This window comes from Fusarium redolens (assembly GCF_020744475.1).
Source record: "Fusarium redolens strain MPI-CAGE-AT-0023 chromosome Unknown BKA55scaffold_6, whole genome shotgun sequence".
In the NCBI taxonomy this organism is placed as follows: Eukaryota; Fungi; Ascomycota; class Sordariomycetes; order Hypocreales; family Nectriaceae; genus Fusarium; species Fusarium redolens.
Genome location: NW_025763669.1, coordinates 828,199 through 851,628, shown reverse-complemented (window position 1 = coordinate 851,628; position 23,430 = coordinate 828,199). Strand labels below are relative to the sequence as shown.

At 50.8% G+C, this 23,430-nt stretch overlaps 11 protein-coding genes across 11 annotated transcripts; 6 read left to right on the top strand and 5 right to left on the bottom strand.

Annotated features, from left to right (window-relative positions):
• Nucleotides 1-140: 140 nt before the first annotated feature.
• BKA55DRAFT_563873 (uncharacterized protein) lies at nucleotides 141-2,047 on the bottom strand. The gene has a single exon (XM_046192441.1). The coding sequence runs from the start codon at nucleotides 1,688-1,690 to the stop codon at nucleotides 365-367; it is 1,326 nt and encodes a 441-aa protein (XP_046050917.1). The 5' UTR covers nucleotides 1,691-2,047; the 3' UTR covers nucleotides 141-364.
• A 970-nt stretch (nucleotides 2,048-3,017) lies between these two features.
• Nucleotides 3,018-3,855, top strand: BKA55DRAFT_537760 (ankyrin repeat-containing domain protein; the record flags this gene model as incomplete). Its single annotated transcript, XM_046189956.1, has 2 exons — nucleotides 3,018-3,114; nucleotides 3,233-3,855. The coding sequence occupies 2 exons, from the start codon at nucleotides 3,018-3,020 to the stop codon at nucleotides 3,853-3,855; spliced, it is 720 nt and encodes a 239-aa protein (XP_046050916.1).
• A 611-nt stretch (nucleotides 3,856-4,466) lies between these two features.
• On the bottom strand, nucleotides 4,467-5,570 carry BKA55DRAFT_491795 (uncharacterized protein; the record flags this gene model as incomplete). The annotated part of the gene is made up of 1 exon (XM_046186261.1): nucleotides 4,467-5,570. A coding segment is annotated over one exon (1,104 nt), but the record flags the coding sequence as incomplete, so codon positions are not given.
• Nucleotides 5,571-6,300: 730 nt separating this feature from the next.
• BKA55DRAFT_508306 (putative carnosine synthase 1) lies at nucleotides 6,301-8,419 on the bottom strand (the record flags this gene model as incomplete). Its single annotated transcript, XM_046187416.1, has 2 exons — nucleotides 6,301-8,315; nucleotides 8,368-8,419. The coding sequence occupies 2 exons, from the start codon at nucleotides 8,417-8,419 to the stop codon at nucleotides 6,301-6,303; spliced, it is 2,067 nt and encodes a 688-aa protein (XP_046050914.1).
• A 662-nt stretch (nucleotides 8,420-9,081) lies between these two features.
• BKA55DRAFT_736721 (uncharacterized protein) lies at nucleotides 9,082-10,595 on the bottom strand (the record flags this gene model as incomplete). The annotated part of the gene is made up of 2 exons (XM_046201343.1): nucleotides 10,262-10,595; nucleotides 9,082-10,197 (listed from the first exon to the last, which is right to left on the bottom strand). Exons 1-2 carry the CDS (start codon nucleotides 10,568-10,570, stop codon nucleotides 9,082-9,084), a joined length of 1,425 nt encoding a protein of 474 aa, XP_046050913.1. The 5' UTR covers nucleotides 10,571-10,595.
• A 427-nt stretch (nucleotides 10,596-11,022) lies between these two features.
• BKA55DRAFT_736720 (Nicotianamine synthase) lies at nucleotides 11,023-12,250 on the top strand (the record flags this gene model as incomplete). The annotated part of the gene is made up of 3 exons (XM_046201342.1): nucleotides 11,023-11,350; nucleotides 11,406-11,869; nucleotides 11,925-12,250. The coding sequence occupies 3 exons, from the start codon at nucleotides 11,023-11,025 to the stop codon at nucleotides 12,042-12,044; spliced, it is 912 nt and encodes a 303-aa protein (XP_046050912.1). The 3' UTR covers nucleotides 12,045-12,250.
• Nucleotides 12,251-12,611: 361 nt separating this feature from the next.
• Nucleotides 12,612-14,319, top strand: BKA55DRAFT_507712 (major facilitator superfamily domain-containing protein; the record flags this gene model as incomplete). The annotated part of the gene is made up of 5 exons (XM_046187360.1): nucleotides 12,612-13,055; nucleotides 13,163-13,720; nucleotides 13,782-13,865; nucleotides 13,959-13,980; nucleotides 14,036-14,319. 5 exons carry the CDS (start codon nucleotides 12,612-12,614, stop codon nucleotides 14,317-14,319), a joined length of 1,392 nt encoding a protein of 463 aa, XP_046050911.1.
• A 90-nt stretch (nucleotides 14,320-14,409) lies between these two features.
• On the bottom strand, nucleotides 14,410-15,752 carry BKA55DRAFT_313760 (Alpha/Beta hydrolase protein). Its single transcript, XM_046185654.1, has one exon. It carries the CDS (start codon nucleotides 15,263-15,265, stop codon nucleotides 14,513-14,515), a length of 753 nt encoding a protein of 250 aa, XP_046050910.1. The 5' UTR covers nucleotides 15,266-15,752; the 3' UTR covers nucleotides 14,410-14,512.
• An 830-nt stretch (nucleotides 15,753-16,582) lies between these two features.
• Nucleotides 16,583-20,853, top strand: BKA55DRAFT_537753 (multidrug resistance-associated protein; the record flags this gene model as incomplete). The annotated part of the gene is made up of 4 exons (XM_046189955.1): nucleotides 16,583-16,717; nucleotides 16,786-19,083; nucleotides 19,142-19,506; nucleotides 19,551-20,853. The coding sequence occupies 4 exons, from the start codon at nucleotides 16,583-16,585 to the stop codon at nucleotides 20,851-20,853; spliced, it is 4,101 nt and encodes a 1,366-aa protein (XP_046050909.1).
• A 95-nt stretch (nucleotides 20,854-20,948) lies between these two features.
• On the top strand, nucleotides 20,949-22,365 carry BKA55DRAFT_313743 (uncharacterized protein). The gene has a single exon (XM_046185653.1). The coding sequence runs from the start codon at nucleotides 21,415-21,417 to the stop codon at nucleotides 22,120-22,122; it is 708 nt and encodes a 235-aa protein (XP_046050908.1). The 5' UTR covers nucleotides 20,949-21,414; the 3' UTR covers nucleotides 22,123-22,365.
• A 223-nt stretch (nucleotides 22,366-22,588) lies between these two features.
• On the top strand, nucleotides 22,589-23,430 carry BKA55DRAFT_688355 (cytochrome c/c1 heme-lyase; the record flags this gene model as incomplete). The annotated part of the gene is made up of 2 exons (XM_046199196.1): nucleotides 22,589-23,109; nucleotides 23,157-23,430. 2 exons carry the CDS (start codon nucleotides 22,589-22,591, stop codon nucleotides 23,428-23,430), a joined length of 795 nt encoding a protein of 264 aa, XP_046050907.1.

Genomic DNA, 23,430 nt, shown 5'->3' with positions numbered 1-23,430 from the left:
TGTTCTTATGCAAGTATTACATGCGGAGGGCAACTGTCAAGGGCAAGGTAACTATCAATAGTACGTAGGATAGAAGTTGTGAGTTTGGTGGATTCGACTTCGTATCATTTCGCCGAGCTGCAGTATGAGTAGTCTGAAGGGGAGACGGTGATGGATAAAGGGATACTCTAGATACTATCCTTGGAGTCACTCTGCTTGCAGAATCCATTGGGCTAAGTATTGTCCATGATATACGTGTACTTCTGTCGTTGTCTAATGAAAACAACCAAGGTTCATTGAGCAATTCTTGGAGCAACCTAAAACACTTGTGACTTCTTAACGACATGAAACGGTATTGACAAGCTATAAACACTACTGCAACTCTTCACCATATGGCGATACATCTAACTTCAATGCTCCAACGAGCTGGCCCGTAAGCAGTATCACCAAGATCAGGACTCGCATGAGGTGCGCCCCCAACATCGCCAGACACCAAACCTCCCCCGAGAGCAGCACTATCAAAGAACTTGAGCACAATGACCTCGTCCGGCTTCTGTTCTGGGAGATAGTACCATTGCGGACTCTCCAGTCCACTCGCCGCCTCATCACCCTTGGAGCTCTCATACGCTTTGGCATCCTCTTCACTGATAACCACAGACTCCAACTCCCGCAGAAAGTCACCGCCCATGGATGGAGCAGCTAACATTCTAGACTCATACCCGAGAAATCCCAAGGCGCCGCCCTTGGGGAAAGACCATCGCGGAGCCATTGCTAGCGGATCTCGCGTGACTGTTCGCATGGGCCGCCAGACGCTGTAGGCTGCGTAACGCGGTCCCAGCTTGCCGTCCGCATTATACTTTGCATCGATGATGGCATTGCTCGCCTTGTCTTGGGCGTCGACTTTAGCTGCGGCACAGATATTGTCTTCGGCATCGATGATTCCAGCTTCGAGGGCGGCTTTGTAAATATCAGGCCGCCAGCGACGGATGGAGCGCCGTGCGCCAACAGGCGTATAGTCTACATGTGCTCCTCTCGCAGGCCTCGAGTTGTCAGAGGATGCGAGATGCGTTGATCTGGTTTCATCTGATGCTTTGTAATTATCAGGCACATTCTTCTGGTCATTGCAATTGACGGCTGCTAGGCTCCCAGTTCCATTGGTAGGTGTCTTGACTGGCGCATCACCTCTTCGAACGATGCTGTTCGTGATGAAAACACGCTTCGCCCCTGTCAACTTGAGGATAGACTCCTTTACTTCGGGGAAATAAGTCTCCTCTAGAGTCTGCAAGTCATCGTAATCTCCGGCCTGCACCTCGTCGTCGACTTTGGCCCATTTAGGGTCAAACTTTATAGCAGTGAAGCCGAATTTCCGCAGGACACCTGCAGAATGTGACCAAGACCAGCCTGCTTCACCGTTGAGGAAAGCTAATGCGCGCAGATCGTGGAGAGGGTAGGGTACTGGAATCTGCTTTACGTTGGGGGCATTCGTGTAGCCCCTGTTCCAAGCTTGTTCAGAGGTATGTCGCACTCCATCATCAATTTGATACTTGATAGTCGCGATTGTTTGCGTCTGATCTGTTTGGGAGGTTTTCTTGTCATTGGACGCATAATGAGACATGATGGTGGATGTAGAAAGTGGATGTCTGTAGTGACTGTTCGTGATATCTGACAGCTCGAAGACGAGGTGTTGGCATCCATAACACCAGCTCTTCATATACAGGGGAGTGAAGATCAGGTCCGGGCCATTCTGGCTACGGCCAGGCCACAATGACCATGCCTCGGGGTGTCAAAAGACTTGATGCTCTGCATCAAGGGGTACCAAACAGTTAGGTCGTAGTCAAAGGTCACACCAGATTATTCCAGAATCGTCCAAGTAATTTTGTCACTCAATATTAAAGTCTCAACTTTGTTGCCGTCTCTTTGCCGTGCAGCCGTGCTAGCCATGTAGTGATCTGTCGCCTGTGTTAATCCCTAAAGCTACCAACGAACCTTTCAAGGATCATCAATCACGCAAAGGTACTAGCAGGGGCTGATTCGCAGGGCTGTGAGCACGAATCACAGATTGTCTAGATGGTCATCACTGCTCAGTTCAGTTAGCAAGTTCAACATCTTCAGGTACCCGTGGCGGAAAATGATCCGCTGAGGCTCGTATATCTTAACAAACAGCCCATGGCCATTACAAGCGAGGCGCACAGTCACAATTCGCCGCTGCGCCCGCTGTTCTGACCTTGCATCACCAACTGCAACAGCGTGGACAAAAGGTCCTGGCAGAGGCAGACATCCCATTGGTCGTTGACATCCTTTTCTTTCAGGACAGAACCGTCCATGACTTGACCTGTATTTATATCCAGTACCATTATTGACCATGAATTGACGTTTAAGCTTACTCTTGGCAACCAGGTCGGGTCCTCGATCTTACGCTACGGTACTGGGGAGCCAAGCCGGGACCTGCTACGGAGAATATATTGACTAGGTACCTATTAAGATCAGCTAGATGCAATGCAGTTAGCGTAGGATCACAGATGTCAAGTTATGCCCGTTAATTCCCATTAATCATCTCTTATCAGTGGAGTTTCTATATAAGGCGTCCCGGCCCCTTGTTGTTTTGGGACATGCTGATCACTAAGGAATCTGTATATGTGTACGGCACAGCACCGAAACGCGATTATGATACCTGTATGATCTAATGAGCCACTGCAGTTGCCTGATTCGGTATATTATACGCATGCAAGAAACCTACCCATAACCAAGTTTCCGCCAAGAACCCTGCTCTCTTATGTTGTCGCCTGGAGTATTTGGGGTCCAAAATGCACAAACTTCCTCCGTCGGCTCGTTCAGAGTCGTGTTTTGCCCGTTCCTGATGGCCAAGGATTGTGCCGTGAAGCCGTATTATACGCCATAGCGGTCGTTTATTAGTATGGACCGCCACTCTTGAGGCTGGGCGGATTCTAGTCTAGAGGTCTTGGAAGACATTGTCTACCTGCATCAGAGACAGGCTTTATGTTGCTAGCAGGGTGACTGTTTCTTGGCTCTCGATTGAAATGGAAGAGCTTGAAGGCTGCGTCCTCTTCGCATCGCCCAAGCAGCAGGAAACGCAACGTCTGCGCGAGCGGAACAGAATTGCCAAGAGAGCATCGAGTACGTTATAACCCTACTGCAACTGCAACTGCAACTACCTTCTCTCGGCGCTCACAAGCCTTAGGAGCGCGTCAACGACAACGTGAACAGCACAACGACACTACTGCGGACGTCGCAGTACAGCCAACAGCAGCTGCGCAGGACGTGGACGTGGACTTGGCGCCGCCACAACACCCCGGTTCTGCTTCTGGGTCTGCTTCTGGGTCCGGCTCTGACTCCGCCTGTGTACGGGCCGAAGCGTCGGAAGACCTTGGCGTCTGGGCACTAGACGGCCCCCTGGATGATCCTACTGCCCTGCCCTGGCCCTCCTCTCTCGATGAGGACTGGCCTGGTTTTAGTGGTTCGCTAGTGGACACGCTGGGCCCTCGTCGGCTCTCCATCAACCCAGTACCGCCGGCAATACCTGCATCTTCTAGCTCACTCACTTCCGACAACAACGATGGCTTCAACAGTAAACCGTCGAGATTACTCCACATCGCCGCTCGCAATGGAACGACCGGTATTCTTCTCTCGCTGATCAAAGCCGGCGCAGATGTGAACTCGCGTGACTGCTCCGGCACAACTCCCCTACATATTGCCGTACGCTTTCGACGTGCAAGCGCTCTCGAGGTACTGGTGAATCACGGAGCGAATATCAATGCCCGGGACTCGGCCAATATGACGGCTCTTGAAGTAGCAGTGAGGGCTCAAGACGAAGAGCTCGTCAACGTTCTCCTTTCTGGTGGAGCTGAGCTTCATTAATCAAGGGCTTGACTAGAACAGTCACTATTTGAAACATAATATTTTTTAGTATCCGGGGTGGCAGTATAACTGGATGAGGGCATAGGGAAATAAACGAGAGTAATAACTTTGTTGAACTTGATGGTATTGGATGCGACTTTTACTCCTAGACGTCTAATCTCCCTTCGCTGTTGAGGACCATCTTGTCCTTGCTGGTCATGTCGTTTACGCTTCCGACGGAGTATGGTCAGGCATATGCCACGCTCCTATCTGAGTGTCCCCTCCACCAGCAGCTGTCGACGTCCATCGGCGTCATCTTGTGCAGGTGTTGAGGCAGATTCGGGAGTGGACACGAAGCTATATATAGCAAGTCCTAAGCAAATATCGTCGAGCCCAGATCAGCTTGCGATGGTAGGTCACGCTGGAGCCGTATGGTATAGACAAATGTTCGCAGGGACGGTCAAGGTTGTTCGTCCTGTCAAGCTTGTGTGATGTTGGAAAAGCAGTGATCGTGGCGTCATCTACTGTCATCTCGCTCATTGTTCACTCCTGAAGTGTATCCACTTTCTGTTCCGTTAGTAAAGCGCCTTGGTCTTCTGGATCAATAATGTAATGTACCTTGATACAAGCGTCTAGCCACCCAAAATACGCGTGGCTAACTCATCAAAAATTTCTTGCTTTATTTGCTTCATCAAGTATTCATCTTTTCCATTCTCGATCCAAGACAGTCTACGTTCCAGTGACTCAATATCGTCCCGTATTTCTATTATCGCAACCTCCTCTGTATCCTTCTCACTAGCTTGCGCGGTTTGTAGTAATGCGACCTCTGCCTCCAGATCCTCCTGCCTGTTCTTCAAACGCTCTACCTCTTCTCGAAGCCGAGCGTTCTCAGCTCTCAGCTCTAGAACCACCTGTGACTGGTCTGTAAGCTGGGTATTCTCAGCTTGTGATTCTCCAAGCTTTGGCTTCTGGTCTCGGAGCTTAGCATTCTCGGCTGTTAGCTCTCCGACCTTATCGTGAAAGATTGATTCTAGCTTCTGTAGCTTGTCCCAGACCTGGCTGATGCTATCAGGCCCTTGTAGACTGTCTTGTCGAGGTCGTTTTCGTTGATAAGAGGGAGCGCTCGGCGGTTGTAAGCTCGTCGCTTTCTCGTATGATGGTGGTTTGGGTGGAGCGAGGTTTGTAACCTTTGCTCCGCTGCCACTGAACATGCGCGAAATATCATAATCAGGGCCAGAGAAGGGCTCGAACTGACGTTTTGCTACTCTGTCGCTGATGGAATTGAGTTCGTCGAGGGACAACAGAGAATCCTGTATATAGATTCGAAGAGCAGTGACACTGGATAGCTCATAGAGAGAGTCAAGAACCTTGCCAGAGCGTGGCCGAGAGGCTGATATTGGCTCTTTGACGTAGCTAGGAACGAGTACGGTAATAGGATTGCTCAGTTCAAACTCGAGACATGTGGCAGAGTCAAATCGCTGCTTTATGGAGTCCGAAGGGTCGATGTTTGTAGAAAAGCGGAAACAAGTGATGATTAAAGGGCTGATTCGGAGGAAAACCGCCGCACCACTTGACTTGTCTTTAAATCTGAGAGGGATGATTATCTCGAAGTGAGCGCGATGCTGGTCATGGGTCGAATCGATATGTAACGTAAATCGTATCGCAACATTGTCTGGATCTGGGGTGGCTAAGGAACGCGTCGCCCCGTCCCACTCCCACTCAACGACGGCGGTTGTTTGTTCAATGTCGATACATGATGGAGTCGCCATAGTGCGTGCAGTAAATTACATACCACTGACTGCAAAATACAAAAAAGGGTCAGTATAACAAACGTTGGGACTTACCTACGAATCCCCCAAACTCGACAACGCAGGCCGAAGAGAAGCCGGCTTCGCTGCCAGGCTACCTGTGACCTCCAGATGAACTGCTAGGTCGCCTCAGACTCCAGATGAACTGCGAGATCTGAGCAGGTCCCTTCTACAAGCCCCGGTTATTCCACAAAACGAGGCAGAACGCGCTCGCTGGGTGGGTATAATCCGGAATTTTACAACGGCTGTAGCGCGATTCACGGGCTTCTTTCGGTGAGCATTGTTGAGGAAGGGTTCGGTCGGGTCGAGGCGAGGAAAGGCTTCTAGGCGAGGAGGTATGGGAGGTTATGGATGTGTTGAATGAAGGAGAACGTTTCCAGAGCGGAGTTGAATATGGCGAGGTTGAGAGAGAGGGAGATTGAATGACGGGGGTAGATTACGTGAATTGTGGAGTGAGCCACTGAACAGGTGGCTGGAGTGGAGAAACTCGGCTTCGGCGAAACAGTTAGTCCGACAGCGTCAAGGCAGCCATAGTGGAGCAGAGTATTTTAAACCAATAGATATCCACTATCGCCTTCAAGTGCTACTCCCCCATAGAGGTATCTCAGGTGCTTATTCCGCCAGGCTCTGTCACTGCCAGGCTTTCTCTCTCTACCTCTCATAGAAAATGACTTCTCAGTGTAACTGTTTCATTCTGGCCATGGCCGTACCTGTCCCTCACAAAAGCCTCGTAAACCTCCGGGAATTCCTGAGCTAGTTGGAAGGCATGCTCTCGACTATGCGGAGTGTGAAACACCATACACATAGTCCACAGCCAGTCACCCTCCTTGCCTCCCAATCTCGTCGCAGGCTCGATGTACACGTGGTGTCGCGCCACGTGTTTTGTCAAATGGGGATGAGTCTTGGCCAGTTCCAAGATAGGGCTGTGACTGCTGTCCACCGCCTGATGTCCGAGCTGGTCTGCTGGATGGTCGGGGAACAGGGGCTTGATACGCTCCAGGCTGACTGGCACAATGCAATTGATGAGCCATGTGTGGTCGGTGACCTCTTGATGGAGGAATGGGGCTGAGAAGGCTTCATATCGAGACCAATCCCCAACTGCGCAGAGAACAGCCAACATCCAGAAGTCGATTCCGCGCGAGATGACGCTGGAGGCTGCACTCATTGGTCCGGGCATTCTGGCATTGACCTCGTGGAGATATACCGGAGTGTCCTCGGAACTTTTGGGTTTTGCTATAGGCTCGAGGTCTGGGATCGTTGCGCCTTTGGTGAAGGTGTATTTCATTGACGAGTTGCAAATTCTCGCCTCGCAGTGAAAAACGCCAGTGTCGAACCCCATTTTGCGAACTGCCGAGACGACCGCGTCGGTGATAGCCTGCTGTTCATTCTCAGGGAGTCTCGAGGGCACAGCTGTCTGTGACTCTGTAAAAAGCTTTCCTGTCGGATCTTCCGCGAGGTCTGCAGAGCAAGGAAAGTCGTCGACAATTTCAGTATACAGAACCTGGCCCTTGAAGAGAACGATGTTGCAATCCACTTCAGGCCCATCGATGTACGGCTCGATCACAACCCTCAGATCGGTAAGCTCTTGGCTGACGAGGAGAGACTTCTCGACGGCATCGCGCAGCTGCGAGGCGTTGTTTGCGCGGTAGACTCCCCAGCTGCTCAGTCCAGCGACTGGTTTGCATACGACCGGGAAGTTGACGGATTTACTAGACTGCAGCCTCGATTCCAGCTCTTTAAGACTCTGCACAGTGAAGAAGTCCTTCTCATCGGGATCAAGCATCTGGCGCGTTCGATACTTGTTGGTCGAAATCGAGAAGGCCTCTGGTCCTGGCGTATAGAGTCCCAGATGTCTCGCTGCTTTGGCTGTTGGCACCATGAACGGATCCCACGGTCCACAGAGGCCATCGATGGGGTCTGGGTATGCCTCAACCGCATCGACGATTCTTCGCCAGAAATCTTCGTCTGTCGTCATGTCCATGCCGATGTAACCGTCCATCATGTACTCATGTGGTGGCTTGTCATCCTTGGACCATGCGCCAGAACTCATCACTACCACTTCTATACCCAGCGCCTTTGCATTGGCCCATGCCGCTCTCTTGGCCGCTATGCGACTCCATATCAGGAAGCATATGCGCCGCTTGCGGATAGGCTCCGGCGAAATAAAGGGGAAGGAGAGTCTTCGTGTAAGTTCGAACTCAAGCTTATCGATGGTCTCGTTGCATAATTTGAGAGGAGAGGTAATGGCACCGATTGATGCGTCCAAGGCCTTGACTACGCCCTCGGCGGTGTTGATGGATTCGACAGGAGCTTTTATTTCCTGAAGCGGCGAGAGGAAAGTCTTGGTCGACGAAACAAGGGCACAGTCTCCGACACGATACGCCCAAGGGTTCGCATGTCCTGCAAAGCCGCTCACTCTAGGAACCTGGAAGACGCATACGCCTTCGTCTTGGCTGATGCATTGCTGTAGAAGCGCAGCGATGGCCGAATCTTGGTTCTTACTGAGCTGAGAAGCATTTGACTGAGCACCAACTTCCGAGATCCACACCCCAGGACCGAGGGAAGTCTCTAGTGGTTCTGAGTTGCTAAGTTTGGGTGCAACGTACAGATTGTGGAACTGTTGTGCTCCATTTCCTTTTTGCCGCACTAATCGCCATTCACACTCGAGTGAGACTGACAGAAGCCTGTTAGCATGGGTGTCTGTGCTCTGATCACATAAACTGACCTTGGTTATCTGGCAAGTTCAGCCAGATGTGGAGTCGTGTTTGTTCGGCCATTCCTATAATCGTACGTAGGTGAGAAAGGTGTGTCTGGATATCAAGACTCAGATGGTTGCTCCCAGGGACCTTATGTTTGAAGGCCACACTGCGCCGCAAGCATACATTGCGTTTCACTGCACAATAAAACTGGGTAATGGCACCAAAGGTGCTCTGTCCATGCAGGGCATTCTGACGCTGCATGGTCATGCTGCACATTGGCTTGTGCACAACCAACACCAGCACCAACAGCACTAGTCGAGAGGGCTTCCGGGGGTAGCCAGCCTCTGACCAACCTGACGTTGCGTTTATGTTTGTTCAGCTACGAAATACCATTCCGTGAGCATTCTGATGACGCAAGCCTGAGGTCATCTGCTTAGCATGTAGTTGTGTGAGAAGTCGGTTAACCGCACCATAAGGCATATGTTCTACAGAACTCAAGACGACAGTCGTACTCTCACCAGTATAGCACGCAGCATAGTAGGTCCAAGGTCTTGTTGTGTTGCAAAACACGCATACACGCAGCAGGATAGAATGTCTAATGTATACTTTTAATTCTCTAGTGCACTGTTGTTCAAGGCAATAAGGCTATTTGATATATCTTCTGCTTTCGTGCTCCCTAAGTTCATGACCACAATTGAAACGAATGATTGCATATAATAACGCTTTATAAAATGGATCAGTTAGGTTCTGAGTGGCACCGCGTCGAAGGCTTGCTGGAAGTCGGCAATGAGATCGTCCACCTTTTCAATGCCAAGTGACAACCGGAACAAGTCTTCATACACACCCATTGCCTCGTTCTGCTCGACAGAACACCCTTTGTGCGTTGTAGACCAGTGGTGACCTACGGTAGTCTTTGCATCTCCAACATTAGGCGTATTCGAGATAATCTCAAACGCATCAACAACATCGAATGCCATGTCCACTGACCCCTTGAACCCAAAGGTCATAACAGTCCCAAATCCCTTCAGGTACTTCAAGGCAAGCTGATGATACGGGTGGTCTTCAAAGCCCAGGTATTTGACCCAAGCGATGCGCGGGTGATTGCGCAGCCAGGTCGATATGAAGAGCGCATTGCGGTGCTGGCGCTCACAGCGAAGTGAAAGGGTCTCGACCCCGATGAAGAGCTGCTGGGCTGCCTGTGCACCAAGACAAGCTCCAGTATCGCGCATGAACTCCCATCGCAGGAAGCTCATGTATGCTTCGTTACCAAACTGGTCGTAGAGACTGATATCGGTGCCCTCACGCCCGCGCTTGGCATGAAGGTGAGGATAGCATGCTGCGTTGGACTGCCATTCAGACACGCCTGTCTCAATGACAACCCCCCCTAACGTGGTTCCATGGCCACAGATCCATTTGGTGGCTGAGTGAATGATGATGTCGACACCAAATCTGGCCGGCTGGCAGAAGAAACCAGCAGCTGAGAAGGTAGCGTCGACGATTAGAGGAATGTTTGCACGTCTGGTAATAGCTGAAAGACCTTCCAAGTCCGCTACTGCGAATTTAGGGTTGCTGATAGTCTCAGTGAAGACGAACTTGGTCCGCTCATCGATGGCCGCTTCTACTTTCTCCAGGTCGTTTGTGTCCATAATGCGACACTCCAAGCCCATTGCTGGGAGGATGACTTCGAATTGATGGTAAGTTCCCCCATGGACAGAACCGCTCACAACAGCGTTGTCGCCAACAGTGACCAAAGATTGCGCGACCGTCAAAATGGCAGCGGCGCCGCTGGCGAAACTTAGAGCGTCTTTTCCGAGCTCCAGAGCCGCCATGCGCTTTTCGAAACCGACATTACTGGGCTTCACGGACCTGTTAGTTACTTCTCACCTTGCCAAGCTCATTGGAGGAGATAGGAATACTCACGTTGGAGAGTCGGCTATACATGTAAAATTGGCTTCTTGGGCCATCGGCAAAGCTGTATGCATCCTCGATGCTCTTTGATGACTTGAAGCGAAATGATGCTGAGTTGTATATAGGAAGGGAGCATTGTCCATGAGCAGTCTCGTTCTCAAGGCCCGAATGAACTTGAAGGGTATCGAAATGCCATTTCCGTGTCTTGTTTGAAACTGCTTTCGACTTGGTAGCCCCGTTGGAGTTGTGTTCGCCATTCTTGGTGTTGTGCCCATTTGTGTGCGCTCTGGCGACCTCGTCTACCGTACTGGAGGGGCTCATGCTGGTGACTGTTTCAGGAGATGCCTTGGTCAGAATCCGGCAATGCCTTGTATGGCATCTTGAGGCAGCTTTGGAGCCATAAATCCATCACCCCGTTTAGAGCATCAACGCAGGATGAGGCGTTGATGTGGCGAATGACTCTGCATATTCGGTTACATCTGGATCGGGAATGATAGTAGGCTTCCTGAAAGCTATCTATGGCGGGTCAAGAGACCTTGCAGGGTCCTCGGAGGATATGACTGTGCAGCTCTGCCGATTGAAGATTGACTAGGTTTCTAATTAGGAAAGTAGCCGATAATTGAAAAGCAGTTCCCCCTGGAATTGTGAGGTTGAAGACACAAGGAAAGTATTCGTTTTCGAGGCGTCGGGTTCCTAAAATTACGAACGCTGCTTTGTATCTTTTGCATCACATTCTATCATTTTGCCTCATTGCATTCTTACCATTCGACACAATGACCACTGACTCAGTAGTCCCGGGCCGAGACTTGGAAGCCGAAGCTCAAGTCTATGTAAAGACAATGGTAGAAAATGTCAAGGCAGCAAAAGCCTTGTGCCCTTTAGACACGCCCGAAAAGACCGACCAGGTCGTCCCATTTTGGGCCGGGTTTTACAAAGTCATTGGCTTTACGACTCTCGATATTGAACTGGAAACAGCTGTTCTCTCTCATCCAGAGATCTTGAGTCTCATGCCGGATATTAGATACGTCATGGGAGAGTGCGAGGGCGCCTTGGAAGTGACGTGGGCGGAGAGAGTTGCAGCTGCGAAAGACACGGCTGAGGGTATGAATCTGAGCACTGGTCCTGTATCGCTCACTGACTGACGTATTCCATGTAGCCTGGCAGATCTATACCACCACCCCCATCCATGAGTTCTATGAATATGTCCTGAAAGCCGAGTGGTCGGGCCTCTTGTCCGTCATGGACAAGGCCCCCGAGTCTATCGCCATTCTGGGATCCGGTGCCATGCCAGAGACAGCTGTTTGGGTGACCGGTTGGGCCAAGAAGCATGCCAAAACTGTCAAAATCCACAGCCTGGAGCTTCTTCCCGATCGTCTGGAGAAGAGTATAAAGGTCCTCGACAGACTTTGCGAGGATACGCAGCACTGCACATTTGAGGCGGGCGATATCAAAGACGCTCCTCAGGACCTCCGTGAGCATGATGTTGTTTACTTCAACGCCGCAGTTGGATCAACGACATTGGAGAAGGAGAATATCCTCCTTAGCGTGGTATCTCGTATGCGGTCGGGCGCGTTTGTGCTGACCCGAAGCACCCATTCTATCAAGACCATGGCATATCCTGTAAGTTATTTATACTGAACTGGAGTAAACAATCAATGGCTAATCTTTCATGCAGCCGGCTAAGATCCAAACTCAACGTCTGGTCAAGAGGCTGCGACCGGTCCTCACATGCCAGCTGAATGGCGAGACTGGGAAGAACGCGAACGCGAGTTTTATCATTTCCAGGGTAGTTTAGTATACTTTGCACTCTCAGACTATCTTGAATATTCTATAATTCAGATTTTTTAGTCATATTCTCCATTGAATCTGAATCGATGTTGTAGCCTTAGCGAATTCGGTCCTATCTTAAATGTTTCGGTCCCAGTATTAGTCCATTCACTGCAAAACGTGAAGTTATCAGCCCAATGCCGATACATACCTTACGTTTATATATTACCAAACATACTTAAAAAGCAGCGATGAGGGAATAATAAGCCTTAAAATAAATAACGAAGTACTACCTAGGTACCTTATTCAAGTAAACTGTTATGCAAGACGGCACGTGATCGCCAGGCCACTTCCATAACACAGCGCCTGCATAGATGACCTGTCATACGTATCCGGGCTGTAATCAACTTCACCCTTGACACACCCACAAAAACCGTCGCTGTTGGCTGTGATGTCACTTCAATTGCATCCATGCTTGTCTTATCTCCCGTCTCAGTCACCGCCCTAGGCATTGGTCGCCATGCACCCTCATCCGGCAGCACGTCTTCCTTCCTTCCTCTCTTCTTTACATTCTCATGACTTTCACTAAGTAAAAATGCACCAACATCGCGAAAATGGGCACGAGAATGCTAGTGAAAGGACAGCTCTCCTCTCACCACAGGCCGAAGCACCAAACGGCGTGCCCAGGTCAATCGTCAACGTGAACGCGCACCACACTCGCTGCTCATGGCCGTGGATCTACGTCGTGCTTCTCTGCATCGTCCTCGCCGTCGTTTCAGACGTTGGTGAATCTCTCTACGCCGCGCCAAGAGTCCGGCTCTTTGAGTCCGTTGCCTGTACCCGCTACTATCTGCGGCACGATCCGTCGTTAGTGGATCGTGACGGATCCGTCCCCGAGCGCCTCTGTAAGATCGACTCGGTGCAGGACAAGGTCGCCTCGGTCGTGGGATGGCAGTACTTTTTTGATGCCATTCCCGCGATTTTGCTTCCGATTCCTTATGGTTATGTGGCCGACTTGCATGGACGTAAATGGATCCTGGTTTTGGCCTTGGTTGGGTACACTTTGTCCTGGGCGTCGACGCTATTCTTCGTAGGTATCGCTAAAGCTCAATTTACAATCTAATAATATTGACCATCTTCTCACAGGTTGGAGTTCTGCATTTAACTTTGAACGCAGTCTGGCTTTCTTCGCTCTTCTTCATCATCGGCGGCGGCCCAACCACAGGCACAACCTTACTCACAACGGTTGTTGCTGATGTCGTACCAGCGGAGGTCAGGAGTACGGTGTTCTTTTATCGCTTCTGTACCGACCTTGTCGCAGACTTGATTGTCCCCCCAATCACCTCAATGCTGATGCACAAGAACACATGGATACCTCTCTTGCTGGCTGTGGCCTTCCAAGGGCTCAGTGTCATTCTAGCACTTGGCTTGCCAGAAACATTGCCAATGGTTGACCCAAAGAGGTCTGGTGAGGAAGCCGATGGTCTCTCAGCCACAAGTAGCGAACAAACAGAGGCGCCAGCAAAGAATGATAGCAAATGGGGAAGCTGGTTTGCTCGGAACAAAGACTCGTTCGACTTCGTCATAAAAGACAGAGCTCTGTCCGCCTTTGTTTTTACCTTTCTCATCTCCAAGGTTGGGCGCCAAGCTGCTAATATGCTCTTCCAATATGTCTCGAAGCGATATGGGTGGACTTTAGCACAGGTAAGTTGATGTCCGCTAGACCCGTGCGTAGATGTCTGATTTAACATATCCCCACGTCTAGGCAGGGTTTCTCATATCGCTACGAGCCGGTGTAAATATTGCTCTGTTCACGGTCATACTGCCTTTCATTGCGACATACGTCCTCGTAAGCTGGAGTGCAACCTCTCGCGACTTATGGATCGGCAAAGCAAGCATCATCCTCCTGGTCCTGGGAAGTTTCATCTTGTTCTTGTCAGAGACGGCGATTGGCATGATCATCGGTAAGCATAAAGCCGACCAGACATGCCACATACAGAAAGCTAAGCATGCTTTCAGGGCTTGTCATATCCACCTTGGGCTCAGGCTTTTCGCCAACCATGCGCAGTCTAACAACCAGTCTTGTCGAATCTCGGCACCCCAACGCTACAAGCGATATCGGGCGGCTTTATGCGCTCATATCTGTGGCAGAAGGGATAGGAAGCTTGGTGGCGGGTCCCGGGATGGCCTTGGCCTTCCGCGTGGGCATGAGCTGGGGACAAGTCTGGCTCGGGCTGCCCTTCGGATTTGCTGCTCTGCTTTTCGCCTTAGTCTCGATCATTGTGTTTAGTGTGAAGGTTTAGATGCCAAGATCATATTACGATTTGATTGGAATAGAGGTAGGACAAATTCCGCATTCTGGACACGGAAACAATACAGGCGGCTGCTTTTATCGCCATGGTCACGATATACGCCATCGCCAATACAATGCTTTCTCCAATCATTTCGACGGTGGTACAATTTTATTTGATTACAAGTGGAATATATACTCTATGCTTACAACTCAGGATCTGAGCTGAAGAAGGAGCGCAACAGCTCATTGAGCTGCTCGCCTTCGATGAGAAACGCATCATGCCCATCATCGCTCTGGACCGTTGCGAAAGTTGCATTCTTCAGGCCCTGAGACAGAACTATTTGCTCAGACAGCGGGTAGAGGCCATCCGTAGGGACTCCGACAACCAATGTGCGCTGTCGAATCTGGCTGAGGACTTTAAGGATCGCTTCGTCGTCCGAAAGACTCTGGTACCGGCCGCGGGCGATGTCATGCGAGTCGATCTTGTCCAGGATGTGGAGGTAGCAATTGGCATCGAAGCGAGCATTGAACTTTTCTCCTTGATAACGCAGATAGCTCTGCGCCAAGAATATGCCCGACTTGTCGTAGTGTCCGTCGTCTCGCTTCGCGCACTGCACGTCGACCGCGAATGGCGGACGGATGCCGTTGACTTTCGACAGCATTTTGTTGGGCGCTGTGTAAGTCTCTAGCCGGCGTCTTCCGAATCGCTTTTCGAAAGATGAGTGTGTCCGGTACGATACCATGGCTGCCATACGCGCAGCCGCGAGGCCATCTCGAGGAGGATCATTACCGTAGCACCCACCTCGGAACTTGGAATCGGACTTTATGGTTGCCCGCTGGTTCTCAGCCCACGCTATCGCCCAGGGACTTTGCCTGGCTGCGGTCGCGACGAGAACCATGGATCGTACGAAATGCTTACCCAGTAATGCCCACTCCAGCGCCATCATGCCTCCCATGCTACCTCCTATAACGCAATAGATTGACCGCACCCCGAGCAATTCGACCACTATCTTTTGGATTCTGTTTGGGAAAGCAAGTTAGCGCTGAGCTACGGTCAAACTCGAGCGTATACTTGCCGGACATCGTCACGAATAGTTGTTCTCGGGAACGTGTGTCCATAATAAGATGCATTGCCCGGCTTTACAGACAACGGGCTCGATGAGCCATAGGGACTGCCTAGAGCATTGCAGCAGATGATACAGAACCTGTTGGGATCGAGGACTGGGTTCTCGGGGCGCGATAAAAGCAGTGACCACCAGTCGTCAACATCTGCACTACCGGAAAGGGCGTGGCAGATAACGACAGCGTTGGTTCGCTGAGAGTTAAGTCGGCCTTTTACGGTGAAGGCGACGGCCGCGTTGGTCAGAACCTCTCCTGACTCCAGCGTGAACCTGTCAATCGTTGTATAGAGCTGCGTTGGCAGCTGGTCTTGCATTGCATGTTGACCGCCTTGACGTTGAATCAGCAATGTGGCGCGATTAGAGGCTTGCAGAATTTTGCGAGTTATAGACGTACTGATTGACGTGATAGTTGACGGTAACGGTTCGTCTGCAGTCATTGCACCAGTTGAATACGATAGTTTCAGATCGCTAGATGGTTCACGGTAATGCAATTGCTTCAATCTACTAACTTGAGTGCCTGAATAGAGCTCAATTACAGAGGAAATTTTGAAGCACATGCCCGAAGTACAGGCATGGGATACAAAGATGACCAGATCATCTTGGCTGAGACGCCTGCATGAATGCGCAAAATGGCAAAGCCTCAGTCCCTACAGGGCAGGATTCGATGCCCAGGCGGCTCGGTCCGCTATCAGTGACCGTGCATTAGCTCGATGACCTTGCACTAACGAGGATGTTGACCCTGCAGGAGGAGACGTTGCATGGCAGATGGGGGAGCCGGATATCCGGCGGCGCCAAGCCTTGATTTCTCATGACAGAAGAGATGCAGCTCTTAGCAGAGATTCGGATCCCTGCCTGTCGCCAACAAACAACTCCTCCGGAGCATTACCTCCCAATCAGGGCGAGCCTGCGACCAACAATGGAACTTATGAACGATGTCGTGTCCGCCTTTGATACTGTGCAGACAGGCATGTGAAATACTTGGTCGCAAACATACGTGACGTGATGATCGCATTGTGCCATATAGGTAAAGCGTGAAAGTCGGGCTCAATTGGAGCCCGTCCAGAGATTGTTGCTGTCACCTCTTCTCTCATCCATTGCGACCATTACTTGTGGTCGTAATATCTATAGGCCTCGTGCGCATCAGTCCGACAGATGCGATCTCGGTGGCTGAGGCCATTCGGTCGACAGAATGTCCCAGACATTCCCGAGAAGAGGGAGGTGACTGCGGAACAAGACGCAGGTTTCTTGAGCAAACTTTGGTTTGCTTGGCTCAGCCCGCTCATGACGGTGAGAATGTGCCTATCTATGGTGCGATTATGGTGTTATTACGTGCTGACTGACAATTCATGGTATAGATTGGATATCGACGACACCTTGAACGCAATGATATCTGGACAGTGTCAGACGCAAGGCTCATGGATACGCTCCAACCGAGTCTTGACGCGGCCTTTCGACGACGAGTATTGGCTCGCACTCGCCTTCCTCTCCTATGGGCACTCTACGAGGTCTTCAAATTCGACTTCTGGCTCGGCGCTGTCAGTCAATTCCTCGTGTCGACCCTGCAGGTGATGACGCCCTTCACGCTGAGATTCCTTATTGAGTGGGTTCAACATGCCTACCCTGACGGACACGACACACGCGGTTCCACGTCAGTATCGGTTGGCATAGGATATGTCCTCGGGATCGCGGTTTTGCAGATGCTTCAAACTTTCGCCTCGAGTCAGTTTTACTATCGGGGCATGCTGCTCGGTGGACAGACACGCAGCGCTTTGATAGCCATGGCCTTTAACAAGTCACTAAAGCTTTCTAACAGGGCCAAGGCTGGAGGTCAGATAGGGAGCGAGGTATCGGGACCCTACGGTGACATTCCCTGTTGGACAGATGAGAAAGGCTGGTCCAACGGGCGTGTGATGAGCCTGGTCTCCAATGACACCGCCCGCATCGAGCAGGCACTGGCAGCTTTCCACCTTTCATGGCTATCGCTTTACCAGCTCATACTGACAGTTGCGCTCTTGGTTTATAATCTGGGCTGGACAGCGTTGCCAGGAGCAGCCACTCTCATCTTCGGTCTCGCCGCCGTGACGTACGCTACGAGACCGCTGGTGGCAAGCCGAAATCGTATCAACATAGTCACTGACCAGCGTGTCACACTTACGCAAGAGATCCTCCAGAGCATCCGCTTCGTAAAGTACTTTGGCTGGGAAGGCTTCTTTCAGGACCGTCTACGAAACATCCGAGCGTCCGAAACCCGAGCCTTGCGCATCATGCACCTGATCAGGTGTGCCGTGGGAACCCTCGCCCAGTTTCTACCTGTGCTTGCCATCATGATCACATTCATCGTGTACGCGGTTGTGAATGGTAGTCTTGATCCAGCGGTTGTCTTTTCGTCCTTAGCGATGCTGTACCTTCTGCGAGTCCCGACGAATTGGTTGCCCGTATCCCTGAGCCTTGCTGCCGACGCATTCCAGTCGATCAAGAGGATCGAGTACTTCCTGCTCGCTGAAGAAGTACAAGCACAAGCAGTCCCAGACGCTGGTCTTGCTCCAGCTGTCAAACTCAGCAATGCCTCTTTCACGTGGGAGAGCCCACCAGCGAACGAGGAGGGTGAATCGCCAAAGGATAAAGAGAAGAAGAACCGCCTATCCAGAGCTATGAGGAGACAACGAGCGGGAAACGAAAAGAAAGTAGTTGAAACTTCGGATACACAGGTCCGCCCAGTCCGGGATAGCGACGTGCCGTTCTCTCTGAACGATATCTCCTTAGAGTGCCAGCGAGGCGAGCTGGTTGGAATCATCGGAAGTGTTGGATCCGGCAAGACATCCCTTCTCAGTGCTCTTGCAGGAGATATGAGGCAGACTGGTGGCGTCATGCAGTTTGCTGCTGACAGGGCATACTGCCCCCAGTATGCTTGGATTCAAAACGCCAGCGTCCGAGACAACATCACTTTTGGGAAGCCGTTCAACCAGCAGCTTTATTCCGATGTTGTGCACGCCTGCGCTCTGTTGCCGGACTTTGAACTCCTACCACATGGCGATATGACAGAGATAGGTGAGAGAGGTGTGACCCTATCAGGGGGGCAAAAGCAACGCATTAATATCGCCCGCGCCATATACTCTGACGCTGGCATCGTACTCCTCGACGATCCGCTTTCAGCTGTTGATGCGCATGTAGGTACACATATCTTCAACGAGGCCATATGCGGTTTGCTCAAGAACAAATGCCGGTTCCTGGCAACGCATCATCTGCACCTCCTGTCCCGGCTTGATAAGATCATATGGATGATCGACGGGCGAATTGAGGCCATAGGCACCTACGAAGAACTGATGAAGTCTCACTCTGCCTTCACCAGCCTGGTCGCCGTTGGGGGACATCAGCAAAAGGAGGCTGACAGCACCGATGAAGGTAAGAAGGGGGATTCTGTCGGCCCAGATAACACAACGACGAAAGCCGAGGTCTTGATGCAGGAAGAGACCAAGATTGTTGATAGCGTCCCCTTCTCCGTATATGTCTCGTGGTTGCGGGCTTCTGGTTCCCTTTGGAATGGCCTTGCAATGGTGGTTGGACAGCTCCTTTTCCGATCATCAAGCATTTTGGGAGGATTATGGCTCTCGTGGTGGGTGGACAACAAATACGGCCTCACGCGCGGTCAGAACGTAGGAATTCCTGCCTTGATATAAAGCTTGAAGAGTTTCACTGACTATCACGAACCAGATTGGTATATACGCCGGCCTGAGTCTCGCTCAATGTGTCCTAGTGTTCTCGTCTTCGCTCATCACCTGCTTGGTCTGTATCAAGTCGAGCCAGGTCATGTCGAACAATGCGCTTTGGCAGACTCTGAGGGCGCCCATGTCCTTCTTCGACACGACCCCACTTGGTCGCATTATATATCGCTTTACAAGAGACATCGATGCGCTAGATAACAACTTGGTCGTTGCCGTACAGCAGCTTCTGATCAACGTAGCGGCACTTTTGGGCTCCTACATCCTCATCGTTGCCTACTTTTACTATGCAAGTCACCTTGCACTGCTTCTTTGTCGAATGATCAAGCTGACGGATAGTAGTTTGCCATCGCCTTGGTATTTGGCGCGACTGCACTCTGGTGGTGCATCTCCTACTACAGGAGCAGTGCGCGAGAGCTGAGGCGGCATCAATTAATACTTGACGGCGTGGTCTTTGCTCGTCTCAACGAAGCTCTTATTGGAGCTGCTTGTATTCGCGCCTACGATCGGGAGCTCCAGTTCGTCAAACTGGTGCATGAAGCCATCGATGACATGGACAGCGCCAACTTCCTGACTTTCGCGAGCCACAACTGGCTGTCGGTTCGACTTGACAACATCGGTATCTTACTGAACTTTGTCACTGGGATTCTCGTGGTTACCAACGCACTACCTGTTGCGCTCAGTATCTCGGGTCTGCTGCTGACTTACAGCATGTCCATGGTTGGCATGATGCAGGTCGTGGTGAAGTATCTGATTGAGGTCAACAATTCCATGTCGAATACAGAGCGTCTGTTCCAGTATACAAATTCTCTGCACCAGGAAGCACCCCTCGACGGCGGCAGTGTCCGTTCTACGTGGCCGGAGCATGGAGCGATAGAATACGAGGCCGTGCAGATGCGCTACCGCCCTGGTCTTCCGCTGGTGGTTGACGACTTCTGCTTGAGGATTGCTGGTGGCGAAAGACTCGGTATCGTAGGCCGCACTGGTGCTGGAAAGAGCACTATTCTTTCAACCCTCTTCAGATTGACAGAGATTTCTGGCGGGCGCATTACCATTGATGGTGTTGATATTGGCCAGATTGGTCTTCACCGGCTCCGAAGCGCTTTGGCGATCATTCCACAAGATCCCACTCTCTTCCAAGGCACTATTCGCTCAAACCTGGACCCTTTCAACAAGCACACAGATATGGAACTATGGCGTGCTCTCCGCGAGGCACATCTTTTACCAGACGCAGAAAAATCATTCCCTATGCCTGAGGAAGATACCCAGGCAAGCAGTGTCTTTGAGAGGGAGGAACCAGACAGCAGTGGCTCTGGCAAACCCCGTGAGACGCGTGTGACACTCGACACGGCTGTTGAAACCGAAGGCCTCAATTTCTCTCTTGGACAGCGACAGCTGATTGCACTTGCTCGAGCACTTCTTCGCAACACGCGTATCGTGCTGGTGGATGAAGGGACGAGCAGCGTTGATCCTGAGACCGATGCACTTGTGCAAGAGACACTAGCGACAGGCTTGGGAGGAAAGACACTGATTGCTATTGCACATCGTCTTCGTACGGTGATACAGTATGATCGAGTATGTGTCATGGATAAGGGTAAGATTGTTGAGCTGGGGCCGCCGCTGGATCTATGGGAAAATGGGGGCATTTTCAGAGCTATGTGTGATAGTAATGGCATCACGCGAGAGATGTTCATAGGTGCCTAGTTAGCTCTGGTTTTCTGTAGAAGGTAGATTAGCAGCACTATTATCCCCCAAGGCCCTGATTATAGCACTTACTACTCTGCAGCTTAGCGACATGATACGAAGTCGGCAAGTCCATATTTTTCCGGCTATCTTGACGACAATGCTGCTTTCCCTGGCAGAGCAAAGAGCCTAACCTCAGTATCTTGACTAGCACTTGCCATCGATACCTTAATCACTTTCCAGGTCAACTGTGGCTGTCTTCATCTTTTCAAGTAATTTTGCCTGAGCAGGTAGCCAGTCTCCCAGTAAACAACATCATCATCACAATCAACATACCGAAGATCTATCAGCATCATCATGACCTCTTTCACGAAATTCAATAGGCTTCCTCAAGAACTACAGCTGCAGGTTTAGAAACACGCCGCGAATAGCCACTTTGAAGAACGAGAACCAACCGCTCACTTCACTGACTTCTGGAGCACCCTCGGTGGAGGTACGGAACTGTGGCTCAAAGTCACATCGCACGTATCAGTCTTCGATGAGAGCCTGGCACCGCCGGACTATCCATTACATACGGCATTGATGTGGACCTGTCGGAACTCACGAGCAACTGTCTCGAGAATTGCACGAAACTGGATGCCCCGCAACTCACTATCTCTTAAGTATATGAAAAGGCATACGATCCATCACTATACTCATATGCGCTTTCGAATCCCTCCCAAAACGTGGGCAGGAGGAGAAAGTGAGTTAATCGATACCTCTCGCGACCTCATCATCGCCTGCAGACCTCCTGTCTTCACGAGTAATACGATGTGGGCAGGCCCAACAACATTTCCAAAAGTCCAGTCTATCGGCGTTCTTTATGAATACGAACCTCCATCCGATAAATCGCAGCACGCTTTGAGTATCTTTACCAGCTTTAGAGATTTGAACATACTTCTACGCATATTCCCCGGACTTCGTGTCCTATACATCCTCGTCAAGCCCCAAGACACCATTGAACCGATGGCTGGTCCGCCACGGTTCACCGACTGCATGATGAATTACTATAAGGCTTATGAAAAGACTGCGGAGCAGTTTCCTCCCAAGACATTCCATGCCCGCCAGAGGATTTACTACGAACTACCCAAAGCAATCACCGTAGGGATGTGTACGGGCTTGCAAAGGGCGATTCACATGGTCAGGTGGGTTTCTTTTCTGTTGCAGAGGACAGATATGCCCCAGCTTGCTATACGGGTCATGACATGGAAAGACTCTCGAGGAGCTCGAGGGCGTTTTGACATCAGTTGAAGGAAGCGGGAGGAGTTCGTCACAGGGAGAAAACTTCATTAGCGTCTTTGAGGCAAGCAGTGATCAATAAAGTGCTAGTAAATGGCCAAAGTTCAGGCAAGACTTATAAAAAGATTTGTGATAAGTTTTAGGGCCGCTCTTAAAGATTTCATAATCTGAAGCATTGCTTGGGTGAATTTATCATGTGTTTAGCAATTCTCTTCTAGACTTGAACAATCTTATACGCGCAGTAATGAAGTGAAGTCGGCGATGTAGGTTAACCTCCGGCCCGGACCTAGCGGGAAAAACCCGGACCCGACCCATATTAATTTTCCTTCGCAAACCTCCAAACCAATACATCCCGGCGCATTTACGATCCATCCACGAACCAATTACGCCATTTTCTCAACCCTTGCAATTGAATCTCTCCAACCCTAAATTTCTCCCTCAACCTTCTCGACCGATAACTGCGCGTACGATCCTCATCATGGCAGATAAAGACGCCTGTCCCGTCGATCACAAATCCCGCGAGGCATGGCTCGCTCAAGCCCGTGAAGCCGAAGCCGCAAAAGCAAAAGCAGTTGGATGTCCAGTCGACCACACAGCGCAAGCACAGTCGAAATCATGGTCTCAAGCATTCTCGTCATATCTCCCATGGTCCTCGAGCAAACCTACACCGCCGCCTACGCAAATACCTTCGAACGATGGTCTTGATACCGACCGCGTTATATCCACGATTCCACGAACATCTGGCGGTCCAGCGGTATGTCCAGTCGACCATGGAAAAGAACCTGCAAAGCCTGCGAACCACGAGATGGAGACTGGTGTAGATCCCTCTGGAAATTGGGTTTACCCTTCGGAGAAGATGTTTTTCGATGCGATGAAGCGAAAGGGTTACGATGCGAGGGTAGCGGATATGAAGACCGTTGTGCCGATTCACAATGCTGTCAATGAAAGAGCTTGGAAGGAGATCAAGGAGTGGGAAGCGCCGTATCTCAAGGGCACCAAGTAAGATTACATCGTCTGCGTTTACGAGCGAGAACTAATTGTGTTAGGTGTGATGGTCCTAAGCTTGAATCTTTCGCCAACAAAATGGATCGCATGACTCCCACGGCTCGCTTCAATACCATTCTCGGCTACACGGCGCCATTCGACCGACACGATTGGGTTATCGACCGGTGCGGTACGAGGGTTGACTACGTTATTGACTTCTACGCTGGACGACCAGATGGAAAGGGTGGACCAAGTTTCTATCTTGATGTGCGGCCGAAGCTGAATACATGGGAGGGTGTTAAGATGCGAGCCAAGAGATGGGCATTCCTAGCATAA